This window comes from Anthonomus grandis, chromosome 5, assembly GCF_022605725.1.
Source record: "Anthonomus grandis grandis chromosome 5, icAntGran1.3, whole genome shotgun sequence".
NCBI classification, from domain to species: domain Eukaryota; kingdom Metazoa; phylum Arthropoda; class Insecta; order Coleoptera; family Curculionidae; genus Anthonomus; species Anthonomus grandis.
In genome coordinates, this window is record NC_065550.1 from 32821509 (window position 1) to 32837406 (window position 15898).

Here is a 15898-nt window from a genome sequence, read left to right on the forward strand (position 1 = left end):
CAACATTACATATCCTCTCTTATTAAAGGTGGAAAGAACCCTAAAGAAATGTCTGATCCTCTCCCCATAATTTAATAAATTCTTTTGCACAATAGGTAAAAAAAAACTGACTACTAAAGCAAATCTCTAAAAATAAAATAACCGACCCTTTTCAATGCGAAAACTCTATGCTTTTGAATAATATTACGAATCGTGAATTAATAATGACTATAAATTCTCTAATAAATTGCTCAATGGGAGAAGATGATGAAGTCAGGGCTGAATAAGAAAAAGATGCTGTTTGTCCATGCCCGTTTTATAACCGCGATTTTCTCAATCAATTTTAATTGCTTGATTTATCATTAATGAGTCATTAGAAAAACTTAGGGAATATGGAAAATTTAATATACCTGTAATTCCCTGGAAAAAAAACAAGGAAAATCCCGACCCAATCCAGAACAATATTGAAAAAAAATCTTAAGAAATAGGGAAAAGGTAAGATACTAGGAACAATTATATTAAATTCTATCTGGATGTCTCTTTTAAATGGGAAATCTCTTTAAACAACTGGAAGAAAGAAAAAAGATTCAACTGCCTGGAAGAATAAGGAAAATGATGTAAAGTAGACAGACTTCAACTAAAGAACTCTACAGACCTCTGGAATCATTATTTTGTAAAAAAACTTGAGTAAATTATCGTGAATTTCTCTGTTCGATTTGTTCTTTGTAAATAAGAAACAGGTGCAGTTTGTCCATGCCCGCTTTATAAGCGCGATTTTCTCATTCAATTTTAACTGTTTAATTCACCAATTAATAAGTCGTTAGACAAATTGCAAGAAATAAGGAAAGACGAGCTTTACGTGGTCCTGGTATCATTAGTTTATAAGAACATTTAGGCAAATTATTTGTGAATTTCCTTGTTCGATTTATCGTTTGTAATTAAGAAACAGGTGCAGTTTGTCCATGCCCGCTTTATAACCGCGATTTCTCAATCAATTTTAACCTCTTCATTTATCAATTAATAAGTTGTTAGAAAAATTGCAAGAAATAAGGAAAGAAGAGCTTTATGTGGTCCTGGTATCATCAGTTTATAAGAAAATTTAGGCAAATTTTTGTGAATTTCCTTGCTCGATTTATCCCTTATAAATAAGAAACAGGTGCAGTTTGTACATGCCCGCTTTAAAACTGTGATTTTTTCATTCAATTTTAGCTGCTTAATTTACCAATTGGTAAGTCATTAGTAAAATCTTAAATAGAAGTAAAAAATTCAAGCGACTAGGAATACCTTCAACTCCCTGGAAAAAAACAAGGAGCATCTTAAGGAATAGGGACACGTTGAGAGACTAGGAAAATTCATATTGAATTCTATCTAAATTTCGCCATTAAACAGGAAAAATCCTTAAAAAACTGGAAGAATGATAGAAAACGGAGTGAATTATCTGGACTAAGAACATGCATATTAAATTCTATCTGGATTTCTCCAATAAATGGGAAAAAAATCTTTAAACAACTGGAAGAAAGTTAGAAAAAGGATTCAACTGCCTGGAAGAATAAGGAAAATTATGTAAAGTAGACTTCAAGTGAAGAAGTCTATAGACCTCTGGAATCATTATTTTGTAAGAAAATTTGAGTAAATTATCGTGAATTTCTTTGTTCGATTTGTTCTTTGTAAATAAGAAACAGGTGCAGTTTGTCCATGCCCGTTTTATAACCGCGATTTTCTCAATCAATTTTAACCTCTTAATTTACCAATTAAAAAGAGCTTTACGTAGTTCTGGTATCATTAGTTTATAAGAAAATTGAGGCAAATTATTGTGAATTTCCTTGCTCGATTTATCCCTTGTAAATAAGAAACAGGTGCAGTTTATCCATGTCCGCTTTAAAACTGCGATTTTCTCATTCAATTTTAGCTGCTTAATTTACCAATTGGTAAGTCGTTATTAAAATCTTAAATAGAAGTAAAAAATTCAAGAGACTAGGAATACCTTCAACTTCCTGGAAAAAAACAAGGAGCATCTTAAGAAATAGGGACAAGTTAAAGAGACTGGGAAAATTAATATTGAATTCTATCTGCATTTCGCCATTAAACGGGAAAAATCCTTAAAAAACTGGAAGAATGATAGAAAACGGATTCAACTGCCTGGAAAAATAAGAAAAATTATATAAAGTAGTAAAAAGACTTCAATTAAAGGACCTTATGGACCTCTGAAATCATTATAATGTAACAAAATTTAGGGAAATTACGTGAATATTATTAGAAAAATCTTAAGACCTAAGGAAAATTTAAGAGACTTCAAGTCCGTGGAAAAAAAAACAAGGAAAATGCCAATACAATCCGAAACTAAATTGAAAAAAAATCTTAAGAAATAGAGAAAAATTAAGAGACCAAGAACATGCATATTAAATTCTATCTGGATTTCTCCAATAAATGGGAAAAATCTTTAAACAACTGGAAGAAAGAAAAAAGATTCAACTGCCTGGAAGAATAAGGAAAATTATGTAAAGTAGACAGAGTTCAACTGAAGAACTCTACAGACCTCTGGAATCATTATTTTGTAAAAAACCTTGAGCAAATTATCGTGAATTTCTCTGTTCGATTTGTTCTTTGTAAATAAGAAACAGGTGCAGTTTGCCCATGCACGCTCTAAAACTGCGATTTTTTCATTCAATTTTAGCTGCTTAATTTACCAATTGGTAAGTCGTTAGTAAAATCTTAAATAGAAGTAAAAAATTCAAGAGACTAGGAATACCTTCAACTCCCTGGAAAAAAACAAGGAGCATCTTAAGAAATAGGGACAGGTTAAGAGACTAGGAAAATTCATATTGAATTCTATCTGGATTTCGCCATTAAACGGAAAAAATCCTTAAAAAACTGGAAGAATGGTAGAAAACAAACTGAACTGCCTAGAAAAAAAAAGGAAAATTAGGTAAAATAAAAAACTTTAATTAAATAACTTTATGAGGTTCTGGAACCATTATACGTTCTAAATAAGAAAAAGGTGCAGTTTGCCCATGTCCTCTTTATACCCGCCATTCCCTCAATCAAATTTAACCAGTTCACTTACCAATTGGTAAGTGGTCAGTCCCAGTACTTCGATCAGGCCATCCTCGGTACTAGGATCTGTGGTACCGCTGGTTTTCGTCCAAGGTTTCGTACCACCTCCATAACTTTCAAATAAAAAATTAAAATAAATTTTTAATTACGAGTAAGTCCGCTTACCTGCCGATATTCAAAAAAACAATGGCGTGCACCCTGAGCTCCTTTAATTTCGGTGTGATGTCGTTCCCGTCACACTCGAGCGTGACGAAATCCGCGAGTCCTTTCCATTTACGTTTCAGTAAGTCCTTTCCGCCCATCTGACCGTAAAACATTTTGTTACGTAGCCTCGAGTTGAACCGTTCCGGATGAGCCTCTGGATAGAGAGGAAGTTTTATGGGAAATTTCCTGAAATATGACAACAGCGCAAAACTCACCTCTGGCTTCGTGAAATTCCAGAGCAATATGAGCGTCGACCCCTAAAGAGTAATAATTATTGACGACGTTTAGCGGGAGAGAGTCTTTGCCGTCGTTCGGTTGCTCTCCAGTTTCCTGGTTTGGTCTCACATCCAGACACCAACGGTCCAGAAGAACTGTGTCGCTGTGGCTGATGTTGGTAAGGATTTTTGAAATCGGTTCGTCAGTGTATCCCTGGAACAAAAATGCAATTTTTTATTTGCTATGTATTGAATGGTAAAGCTCCAGTAATCAGGCAGAAGATCTTTGGTGAGTCTTTCTATTATTTTTCAAGTGATCACTGATGTGAACTTTCAACTGTCTGGAAGAAGAATCTTTTGGAAGGAAAGAAAATAGTTTTGCGGGTTTGAAGAAGCGATTCTATAAGAACCAGAATCCGCAACAAGAATTTTAAAAAAATCTTAAGATTTCTGAACAAATTTAAGAGTACATGAGCATTTGGTGCCATTTCGAGAAGAAAATGGAACTAAATTAAAAGAAATGTGACCTAAATTCCCCGGACAAACATGGAAAATCCCCAGAAGATGATTGGGAAAATTTATATTCAATTGTACTCGTATCTGGATTTCGCGATTTAATGGCAAACCATTTTAAACTACCGGAATAAAATTAGAAAAAGGATTCAACTGCCTGGAAAAAATAAAAAATTACCTTAACTGGGTTCTGGAATCTTGGAAAGAAATTGAGAACTCAATTAAAAAATATGTGGATGATTATTTTATTCCATAATATCCAAATATTTTAAAAGGTTTTTGATCCTATTAAAAGCAGTTGAGATATTTTTTTTCCATTACAGAAGTGCAGCCTATTTCTAATTTTGTTACAGACTTCTTAACTTTTTTTGTTCAAGATTTCATAAGTTTTTTAGTTGAAAGTATTTCTACTTGACATAATTCATCTATTTTTCCAGGCAGTTTAGGTCGTTTTTTTTTTTACCTCTTTTAGGCAGTTAATGTTATTTTCTAGCCTTTCAGTTTTTTCTTATTTTTTGTGCCGATATTGGGAAAAGTTGGATATAAATATATTTAGAAACTGCGGGATTTTTAAAAAAATTTCAAGACAGTGAAGCATTTTCTGTCAATTTTCTTAAATGATTTGTTCCTTTTTTTATTAAGAATTTAAGAGAGGTGATTTTTTTCTTTTCAAAGTGAAACTTTTTTCTGATTTTCTTTTTTCGACGACTTCATAAAATTTTTAGTTACTTGGGTTCCACAGCTGCACAAAATTCTTTTCTTCCACAATTTCTAAATATTTTATTAAAGGTTTCTGATTATATATTTTTTTGTTCTTCCAAGGAAGTGAAGCCTTTTTCTACATTTCTTCTAGATTTCCTAATTTTTTTTCCAGAATTTCAGGACTCTATAAAATTCCTTTTCTTTATAACATTTAGGTAATACAGGTTTTATTCCAGGCAGTTGACTTCCAGGCAAGTGAAACCTGCCCGGAATAATAGCTGTAATACCTAAATGTTATGGATAAAAGGAATTTTATAAAGTCCTGCAAAAAAAACATTTTGGAAAAAAATTAGACAATCTAAAAGAAAATTAGAAAAAGGCTTCACTGGCCTGGAAGAATAAATAAAAACGATCTTAACTGCCTGAAAAAATTAAAATATGACCCTAAATTTTTGAAAAAATGTCCAAGTAGAAGACTTCAGGATTTATTATGCAAAAATATTTTACTGAAGTATCTTGTAATGAAATTTTTAATAACAAAAAAAGGAAAAATCATTTAAGAAAACTGGAAAAAAACTATAAAATATTTCAACTGCCTGGAAGAATAAGAACATTTTTTAAATGGTTTAATACCTTCCAAGAACGTTCATGTCCAGTTTTCTGCAAAATTTGGATAATAAATGGAATTAAACTGGAAAAGTAGAAAATAGCTTAAACTATCTTAACGAGATGCAAAAACAGCCTTAACTGCATGGAAACATAAGGAAACGCAATTGCGCAACTTTGACAAATTTTTATCTTACAAATTTTAATTTTTATTTAATATCGAAATATGTCTGGAATTCAGAAGAAAATTAGAAAAATCTTTAAAATTTAGGAAGAAAGGATGGAAATAGTTCAACTGCCTGGAAGAAACAAAAAACGTCCTTCAATACTTAATGGATCCATAAATGTTTGAAACATTTTCATGACATTATACCTCATATGAACATTGTTTACTTTAGTTTTTAGGGTTACCTTAATAATTAGGTTAACATTTTGAATGAGGCTCACATTAAAAGTGAAATTGAACCAGTGAATGTATTCATAACAATAGTAAAATGTGAGGAGTGATGGCATTGGTAAGATCTGATGTATGTACGTTATAAAATTAAAAATGTTTTATCTGGTTCATGTCTTTGGAATTTTCTTTGTACTATATAAAATATTTGTTTTCTATGCTATATTATGCACCTAAAAGGAAAGAAGCCAATTTTTTGGATGTTTTCTCTGAGCATTTGGATGAAGTTAGAAATTTTAATGGAATTAATATAATTATTGTGCATTTTAACTTTGACATTTTTAAAAATACGTTTTACTGTAACATCATAAAAAATATATTATTTACATAAATTGTAGAAACACCTATCAGAATAATTCCTACGGGCCAGACATTGATCGATTTTATCGTAACTAATGACAGACGTCTGGAGCACAGGGTACACCTAACATCTAAAATTAGTTGCCATTTAATTTTGTCGATCAGGAAAATAAGCAAACTTTCAGTACTGTTAAACATCAAAGATCGTTTAAAAAGTACAACTAGCATCAACTACAAGAAACACGTCTTGCTATTGATTGCAACGAGAATAGCTCCGACATACATTTTCTAGTTGAGCCTGATAAGGAAAATGGTCCTAAATTTAAAAAAGGTGACCTAAACTCTCTGAACAAGCAAGGAAAATTCCCAGAAATTGGAAAATTCATACTCAATTTTATCTGGATTTCGTGATTAAATTGCAAACCATTTTAAACTATCGGAATAAAATTAGAAAACGGATTCAACTACCTGGAAAAAATAAAAAATTACCTTAACTGGGTTCTGGAATCTTGGAAAGTAATTGAGAACTCTAAAATGATATAAAAAAATTATGTGAATATTAACTTTCTTCTATAACATCCAAATATTATTAAAGGTTTTTAAACCTATAAAAAGCAGTTGAGATAATTTTTTTTCATTAGAGAAGTGTACCCTGTTTCTAATTTTGTTTCAGACTTCTTAACTTTTTTTGTTCAATATTTCATAAGTTTTTTAGTTGAAAGTATTTCTACTTGACATAATTCATCTCTTTTTCCAGGCAGTTTAGGTCGTTTTTTTTGTACCTCTTTTAGGCAGTTAATGTTATTTTCTAGTCTTTCAGTTTTTTCTTATTTTTTGTGCCGATATTGGGAAAAGTTGGATATAAATATATTTAGAAACTGCGGGATTTTTAAAAAAATTTCAAGATAGTGAAGCATTTTCTGTCAATTTTCTTAAATGATTTGTTCCTTTTTTTATTAAGAATTTAAGAAGAATCATTCAAGAAAACTGGAAAAAAACTATAAAATACTTCAACTGCCTGGAAGAATAAGAACATTTTTTAAATGCTTTAATACCTTCCAAGAACGTTCATGTCCAGTTTTTTCCAAAATTTGTATAATAAATGGAATTAAACTGGAAAAATAGAAAATAGCTTAAACTATCTTAACGAGATGCAAAAACAGCCTTAACTGCATGGAAACATAAGGAAACGCAATTGCGCAACTTTGATTAATTTTTATCTTACTAATTTTAATTTTTATTCAATATCCAAATATGTCTGGAATTCAGAAGAAAATGAGAAAAATCTTTAAAATTTAGGAAGAAAGGATGGAAATAGTTCAACTGCCTGGAAGAAACAAAAAACGTCCTTCAATACTTAATGGATCCATAAATGTTTGAAACATTTTCATGACATTATACCTCATATGAACATTGTTTACTTTAGTTTTTAGGGTTACCTTAATAATTAGGTTAACATTTTGAATGAGGCTCACATTAAAAGTGAAATTGAACCAGTGAATGTATTCATAACAATAGTAAAATGTGAGGAGTGATGGCATTGGTAAGATCTGATGTATGTACGTTATAAAATTAAAAATGTTTTATCTGGTTCATGTCTTTGGAATTTTCTTTGTACTATATAAAATATTTGTTTTCTATGCTATATTATGCACCTAAAAGGAAAGAAGCCAATTTTTTGGATGTTTTCTCTGAGCATTTGGATGAAGTTAGAAATTTTAATGGAATTAATATAATTATTGTGCATTTTAACTTTGACATTTTTAAAAATACGTTTTACTGTAACATCATAAAAAATATATTATTTACATAAATTGTAGAAACACCTATCAGAATAATTCCTACGGGCCAGACATTGATCGATTTTATCGTAACTAATGACAGACGTCTGGAGCACAGGGTACACCTAACATCTAAAATTAGTTGCCATTTAATTTTGTCGATCAGGAAAATAAGCAAACTTTCAGTACTGTTAAACATCAAAGATCGTTTAAAAAGTACAACTAGCATCAACTACAAGAAACACGTCTTGCTATTGATTGCAACGAGAATAGCTCCGACATACATTTTCTAGTTGAGCCTGATAAGGAAAATGGTCCTAAATTTAAAAAAGGTGACCTAAACTCTCTGAACAAGCAAGGAAAATTCCCAGAAATTGGAAAATTCATACTCAATTTTATCTGGATTTCGTGATTAAATTGCAAACCATTTTAAACTATCGGAATAAAATTAGAAAACGGATTCAACTACCTGGAAAAAATAAAAAATTACCTTAACTGGGTTCTGGAATCTTGGAAAGTAATTGAGAACTCTAAAATGATATAAAAAAATTATGTGAATATTAACTTTCTTCTATAACATCCAAATATTATTAAAGGTTTTTAAACCTATAAAAAGCAGTTGAGATAATTTTTTTTCATTAGAGAAGTGTACCCTGTTTCTAATTTTGTTTCAGACTTCTTAACTTTTTTTGTTCAATATTTCATAAGTTTTTTAGTTGAAAGTATTTCTACTTGACATAATTCATCTCTTTTTCCAGGCAGTTTAGGTCGTTTTTTTTGTACCTCTTTTAGGCAGTTAATGTTATTTTCTAGTCTTTCAGTTTTTTCTTATTTTTTGTGCCGATATTGGGAAAAGTTGGATATAAATATATTTAGAAACTGCGGGATTTTTAAAAAAATTTCAAGATAGTGAAGCATTTTCTGTCAATTTTCTTAAATGATTTGTTCCTTTTTTTATTAAGAATTTAAGAAGAATCATTCAAGAAAACTGGAAAAAAACTATAAAATACTTCAACTGCCTGGAAGAATAAGAACATTTTTTAAATGCTTTAATACCTTCCAAGAACGTTCATGTCCAGTTTTTTCCAAAATTTGTATAATAAATGGAATTAAACTGGAAAAATAGAAAATAGCTTAAACTATCTTAACGAGATGCAAAAACAGCCTTAACTGCATGGAAACATAAGGAAACGCAATTGCGCAACTTTGATTAATTTTTATCTTACTAATTTTAATTTTTATTCAATATCCAAATATGTCTGGAATTCAGAAGAAAATGAGAAAAATCTTTAAAATTTAGGAAGAAAGGATGGAAATAGTTCAACTGCCTGGAAGAAACAAAAAACGTCCTCCAATACTTAATGGATCCATAAATTTTTGAAACATTTTCATGACATTATACCTAATATGAACATTGTTTACTTCAGTTTTTAGGGTTACCTTAATAATTAGGTTAACATTTTGAATGAGACTCACATTAAAAGTGAAATTGAACCAGTGAATGTATTCATAACAATAGTAAAATGTGAGGAGTGATGGCATTGGTAAGATCTGATGTATGTACGTTATAAAATTAAAAATGTTTTATCTGGTTCATGTCTTTGGAATTTTCTTTGTACTATATAAAATATTTGTTTTCTATGCTATATTATGCACCTAAATGGAAAGAAGCCAATTTTTTGGATGTTTTCTCTGAGCATTTGGATGAAGTTAGAAATTTTAATGGAATTAATATAATTATTGGGCATTTTAACTTTGACCTTCTTAAAAATACGTTTTACTGTAACATAATAAAAAATATATTGTTTACACAAATTGTAGAAACACCTATCAGAATAGTTCCTACGAGCCAGACATTAATCATAAATGATTTTAATGATTTTATCGTAACTAATGACAGACGTCTGGCGCAAAGGGTACACCTAACATCTAAAATTAGTTACCATTTAATTTTGTCGATCAGGAAAATAAGCAAACTTTCAGAACTGTTAAACATCAAAGATCGTTTTAAAACTACAACTAGCATCAACTACAAGAAACACGGCTTGCTATTGATTGCAACGAGAATAGCTCCGACATACATTTTCTAGTTGAGCCTGATATTGAAATTATTTTAGACCAAATGTATCAGATTATCTAGAATCAAACATATGTGAATACAAATGGATATTGTCTGATATTTAACAAATAATGCGAGAAAGAGATCCTTTATATAAAAATGACGGTGCCTGGGAAGAGTATATAACTAAAATAAATACCTATTATTGTTAACAAAATTAGAGTCGAATACCTAGATAAAAACAAAAAGAACTATGGATAAATTTGAAAACTCTACTGCTAGATAAAAATCATATTCTATTTAATCAAATTAATTTTACTGGGAGTCACAAGCAAACACTGCATAAGAACGTAATAAATATTTTATAGAAAGTATACACACTATTGTTATCAACATTCCACAGTCACCAAATGTCCTAAGTAATTGTACCAGGGTCCCTAAACCAAGTAATCTATTTTCCAAGAAAAAAATTAAAAAAATTCTTAAAAATTTAAAAGCAAGTCTTATGTGATGTATCTTGGGCTGTGTGATGTAACTCCTATATTACTGTCACGAAAATTCCATGATTATCGTGGTGTCACTTATATGAGTGTGTTGTCGATAATATATGTGATAATTTTGTCAGAGCCATTTACAATAATAAATACGTCCAACGTGTAAAAATATGTAAATAGTCTCTGATAATCTTATGTTGTGGTAAAAGTCATACAAAATTTAAAACTCTGTTATTTGCAGATGACTTGATGGGAAACAATGTTGATCAATGGTAACCGATATGAATAAAAACTTAACCAAGATATTCAGCTGGCTTTGTATCGTCCAATTATGTTTAAACACAAGTAAATCTAAATTTTGCGTTTCTACCAAAAAATCAAAAATGAATCAGATAAATATTGACAATGTGAACATCAATAAAGAGAGTTAATTAATTTTTTTTAAGTTTGAAAATGTATTCTATGGTTTATATATAATGTTAAATAAATACGCTATTATTATTACTTCTTAGCATATTTTCCCAATTTTCTGCCAACCTGCCAAGAGCGAGAAACCAGGATTTTCTTGATACTAATAAAGAAAACTATCATGTAACATCATTGACCCTTTTCAAACGACGTTATGTTTATACCTGCAGGTTCATTAATTATTCCATCTACGGTAAGCACACATCATTGTCAATTTACCTGGCCGCCCGAAGCCGCATTGTCCCGCATATTAAACCGCTCTCGTAAACAGGAACGACGAGCCGTACCCGGGAAGTTAAATTCGGGTTTATGAAATTTCTGGATAATTTAAATTTTGTTATTACTGTGGCACGGGGAATAATCGGGAGGAAAATAACATCGGTGATCGGCCTCGTCATTGATGGATGGATGATGACATGATCTTTTGAATTACGGCCCTCTCTGGCCGGGTATAAATGTCGCTAATTTGATTTAGTTTCAGTAAAAATTTGGGAAAATTGGAAATTTGATTTACGACGGTTTGTTTAGAGTCGGATGGATCAATCGAATCTAGAAAAACGAGTTTTTTATTGAGAGACTGTAGGTGGGTCACACCCCTAGTTATACATATAGATTCAAAAATCAGTCTAAAGTTTTTTTTATCAGCAAAACTAGATTGGGAACTTATTAATTGATCAGTTTTAATTAGGGTTAATAGACGAAATGACGAAAAAACGAATAAGACGAAAAAGACCTCGACTGCCTGGAATAAGAAGAAAATTCCTTGAAAGTCTAAAAGAAAATTGGAAAAAGGTTTCAAGTGCCTAAAAGAAGCAGAAAAATAAAAAAAAATCAAGAACGAATTCGTATGTGAGGAAAGCGGTAGAAACTTTAAAAAATGGAAAGAAACTTACCAAAAGCTTGAACTGCCTGGAAGAAGCAACAAAAACGACGTTTAGATAACGATAACGATTAAGAGAAATTATCAAGTTTGAAGAACCAATTAGATATCCAGAGAACCGGAACCAAATTGTAAAATCTGGAATCGCTGAAAAAATAGCTGAAAAAAACACGAAAAATTGCCATTTTTAACAACTGATTCCAGTTTAATCAATCCTATGAGGAATCTACACAAAAATAAGAAAAACCCTTCAATCGACTAAAAGAAACCAGAAAATGGCCTCAACACTCTAAAAAAAAATGACGAATTTTCACAATTAAAGATGTAACATATTTTGTCCTGAATCCAGCATAAAAAAGAAGGACTTTTCGGACAAGTCAAAGTCTTCGACTTATTATATATTACTTCATACCAAATACAAATGGTTCCAATATTTAAGACTTTCTGGAATAAATGTGTTTTTTTTTAAGATACTTTTTGAGTTATTAGTTTGTGTTAATCTATGGTTTTTCACAAGGTTCGATAATTTTTATAAGGTTGATTATAGTAATTTATAAAATGGTAATAATATTATATGTTCATGGTATTTTAGTCTTAAAGAAAATTTTCCATATCCCGTTCTATTACTAATCGCAAAAGAAATGGAAAGAAATCCTGGAAAAAAATCAGAAGGAGTGTTTAAATGTCTAGAATAAACAAAAGAAGGTCTCAACTCTCTGGAATTTTTTTTTAATTAAAGAAAAAAATTTTAAATTGGCACATATTTAAATAAACAAAAAAGTTATGCTGAGTTTTTGAGTTAAATTTTTGAAAACTTTAATGGATTGGGGATTTTTTCGTATTTTTATGGGACTGATTTATAGTCAAATAAGAGGTTATTATAAAAAACCTAAAGAGTTTTTGTAATTTTTCGGAAAAACGTATTTAACTAACTTCACAGGGACCATTTTATTTGGTATTATTTTATTATAGTTTTAGGTATTTATTTGGAAAATATGATTTTTTTTTGAATTTCGAATATTCTTATGAATTCGATTAAGATGTTTAATATCTTATATATTAATTAATTGCATATTTCCTTAAAATAAATAAATTTATAGATACAATTACATATTATTGAGAATAATATGATTAATATTACTGCTTAGAAAAAGAAGATAATCTTCAAATTTCAAGTACCAGAAGTAACAAAAAAAATTACCTTAATTGTTTGGAAATTGGAAACTGGAATTGCGTGGAAAAACCAGATATTGCTCTTAAATTTCAGGAAACAGAAGACAATTTTAAATGTCTGAAATTTGCAAATTAAAAAGGTAATAAATAACTAAAAAAAAATTAAAAAAAAAACATTAATTAAAATTAATGTGTAATTAAAATGTAAAAAATGTAAAAAATTCAAATAACCTATGTAATTTCTACAAATTCAGGTTTTTGAAAATGTCAATAAATTCGGGGATTTTTTCATATTTTTATGGGATTGAATTATAATCAAATAAAAGGTTAGGATCAAGAACGTAAAAAAAAATTGCATTTAAACTTCCCGTACTTCATAAAGATACAAGTGGATCTAATATTTAAGGTTTTTTGGAAAAAATAATTTTTTTTCAGTTTAAAAAAATATTATGATTTTTGAAAATTTTCGATTATTCTTATACGGTTGATTGTCCTAATTTATAAAATGCGATTAATATTATATGTTTATTGTATTTTGAGTTTTTTTATACTAGAGCTGTAAAATTATTTGCAAAAAAAATTTTGTAAAATTGTTTATTTCTTGTTTGGAAATTTGGGCAATTTTTGGGGTTTGATTATAATGAAATAACAATATTTTCAGTTATTAAAAAACGACAAAAAAAGAGAGTTTTAAAAACTATTTGGACAATCAGGTATATTCATATCTAAACGAAAAACTACTTCAACTGCCTGGAAGAAAAATAAACATTTTCAACTTGAAAAATGTCATTGCATTTATAAATAATGAGCTATGCAACTTGTTCAACTGCCTTTGTAAAAACAAAATTTTATATATTTGAAAAAAGTGGTCGACTAATTCCTATAGACATGAATGGTATAAGGATTGCTCTGAATGGGCAGAGCATTGCTTATGTATGTAACAAAAAAAAATATTTAGGCACAACTTGAGATACCAACCTAAATTTTCATTTCTATGCTATTTATTCGATAAATTTTCAAAAAAAGTTGTTTTTTTTTTTAAAAAGAGTAGAAAAAACATTATTAATGCATACTACTATAACTAGCTTTACAATGCGATTGCTCTTGCTTTACTATTTAACCTGCCACAATACAAGATTAATCGACTGGATCGAGAACAAAATAAAACAATGAGCATAATTCTTAAATGTAATTATTAAACTCCAGATGATTCCTGGAATCAGAAAATTTTCAAAGTCGATTTTCTCGTAAATGGTACGCTCTATCGAATTGAACTAAGAGTACCTTTTTTACGTATAAGACTCTAAAATTGTATAATTTTCAAACAAAATCACAATAACCTAAAGAGTAAAAGAAAAAGGGATATTTTACCCTTTCCAACCCCCGCATGTGACGCACCTGAATAAAATTTAAAAAATTTGAATTTAGAATCTTATTCACAATGAAATGTTTATGCAGTACACCAATTTTCAAAATTTAATTCTAAAGGGTTTTAAAGTTATAGAGAAAAAATTGTCTTCAAGGGGTCCTATTCAAAGGGGCGTAGCTCCCTTAGGAAGCAATTTCGAACCCATATTAATATGAACTTTTTGCCTTATTTTCATACAAGGATTACGCCTCTGAAAGGATGCCGCTTACTTTTGAATCACCCTGTATAGTAGCCTGAGGGTTTTGGGAGATGTATAAAGATATAGCACTAGAAACGGCAATTATTTCACCTTCATATAATACCTCCCAATTGCTCATTACAATTCTTCATAGAGGCGCTTAACAATATTCCAGCTAATTGAGAAAAAATATGAAAAATTCGTCCAGGCAGTTGAATTCTTTTAATGGGAAATGAACTGAATTAGACTAAATAATTGTAGAAAAAAAGAAAAGTGAAACAAAAATTAAACAGTAAAGCTGAAAATATGAAAGTTCGTCTAGGACATATCTAAAAAGTAAATTATAAAAAAAAAACATAATTTTTTATTTCGGAGAATTTCGTATTTTTTATAGGGTTGATTATAGAAAAATTATGAAACATATACCTAGAACAATTTTTTTTCCAAAAACATTTCATAAAATATGATTTCTGGTTCACCAGGCCACGCATTCATAAAATTAAATAGTTGCTGTGATCCAGGAACGGTACACACAGATTTAAAACCGAATTTCGGCGTCTATATTCAACTGCAAATTCAAAAAAATTATTTATCATAAAAAAGAATACAATGACGTGTTAAACAAAATGGTTACTAATTAATTAACGAGTAATGAAAACAAACTCCAGGTCTCAAATTTATTAAATAAAATTCAGAGGATTACACGTGTTTCGCCCATGCTAGGCATCACCAGATCCACTGTAAAAAGAAACAGAAACAATAAGCTTTATAAAAATCAGCTAAACCTAATTTATTAATTTTTTTATTAATAAAAAAGAACAAAAAAGAAACAGAGAAAAACACTACATGAGACAAATCAAGGGTAGAAATTAAGTTCAAATTGGTAAAATCAGAAGTTTTTTGAACTTGAACTTAATTTCTACCCTTCATTTGTATCAGGTAGTGTTGTTCTCTGCTTCTTTTTTGTTCTTTTTTATTAGTGCATACGCAAGGTAGGAACTAGCTTGTAATTTTCGTGTAAATTAGATTTAGCTGGTAAGTTTTTATAAAGCTTATTGTTTCTGTTTCTTTTTACAGTGGATCTGATGATGCCTAGTATGTGCGAAACACGTGTTATCCTCTGACTTTTATTTAATAAATTTGAGACCTGTGACTATTTAATGTAAGCCGGTCTCTTTGAGAAAAGATGGACTATTTATTGGAATTACTAATTATGAAAACTCTTTCGGGGTTACGAAACCGATAGCAATGGACTTACTTAAACGCAAGCTTATTGTGAAAGACCTCTGTAAATAATACTGAAAAAATCTTAAACTTACTAGGGTAAATGGGTAACTAAAGATACTTCGGTCATCCTCCACTAAATTTTACTAAGGTAAATTAAAGATTTTTTTATAGATATTTTGGAC

The 15898-nt window shown here is 29.7% G+C and overlaps 1 protein-coding gene across 11 annotated transcripts in view; it reads right to left on the reverse strand.

Annotated features, from left to right (window-relative positions):
• Nucleotides 1–15898, reverse strand: part of LOC126736713 (eye-specific diacylglycerol kinase) — a 289431-nt gene that overhangs the window by 51229 nt on the left and 222304 nt on the right. For all 11 annotated transcript variants that reach the window (XM_050441217.1, XM_050441218.1, XM_050441223.1 and 8 more), the window contains 3 exons: nt 3453–3666; nt 3199–3391; nt 3044–3146 (listed from right to left, as the gene is read on the reverse strand). In XM_050441217.1, coding sequence (XP_050297174.1) covers nt 3044–3146; nt 3199–3391; nt 3453–3666 — 510 coding nt within the window. The remainder of the gene's footprint in view (nt 1–3043; nt 3147–3198; nt 3392–3452; nt 3667–15898) is intronic.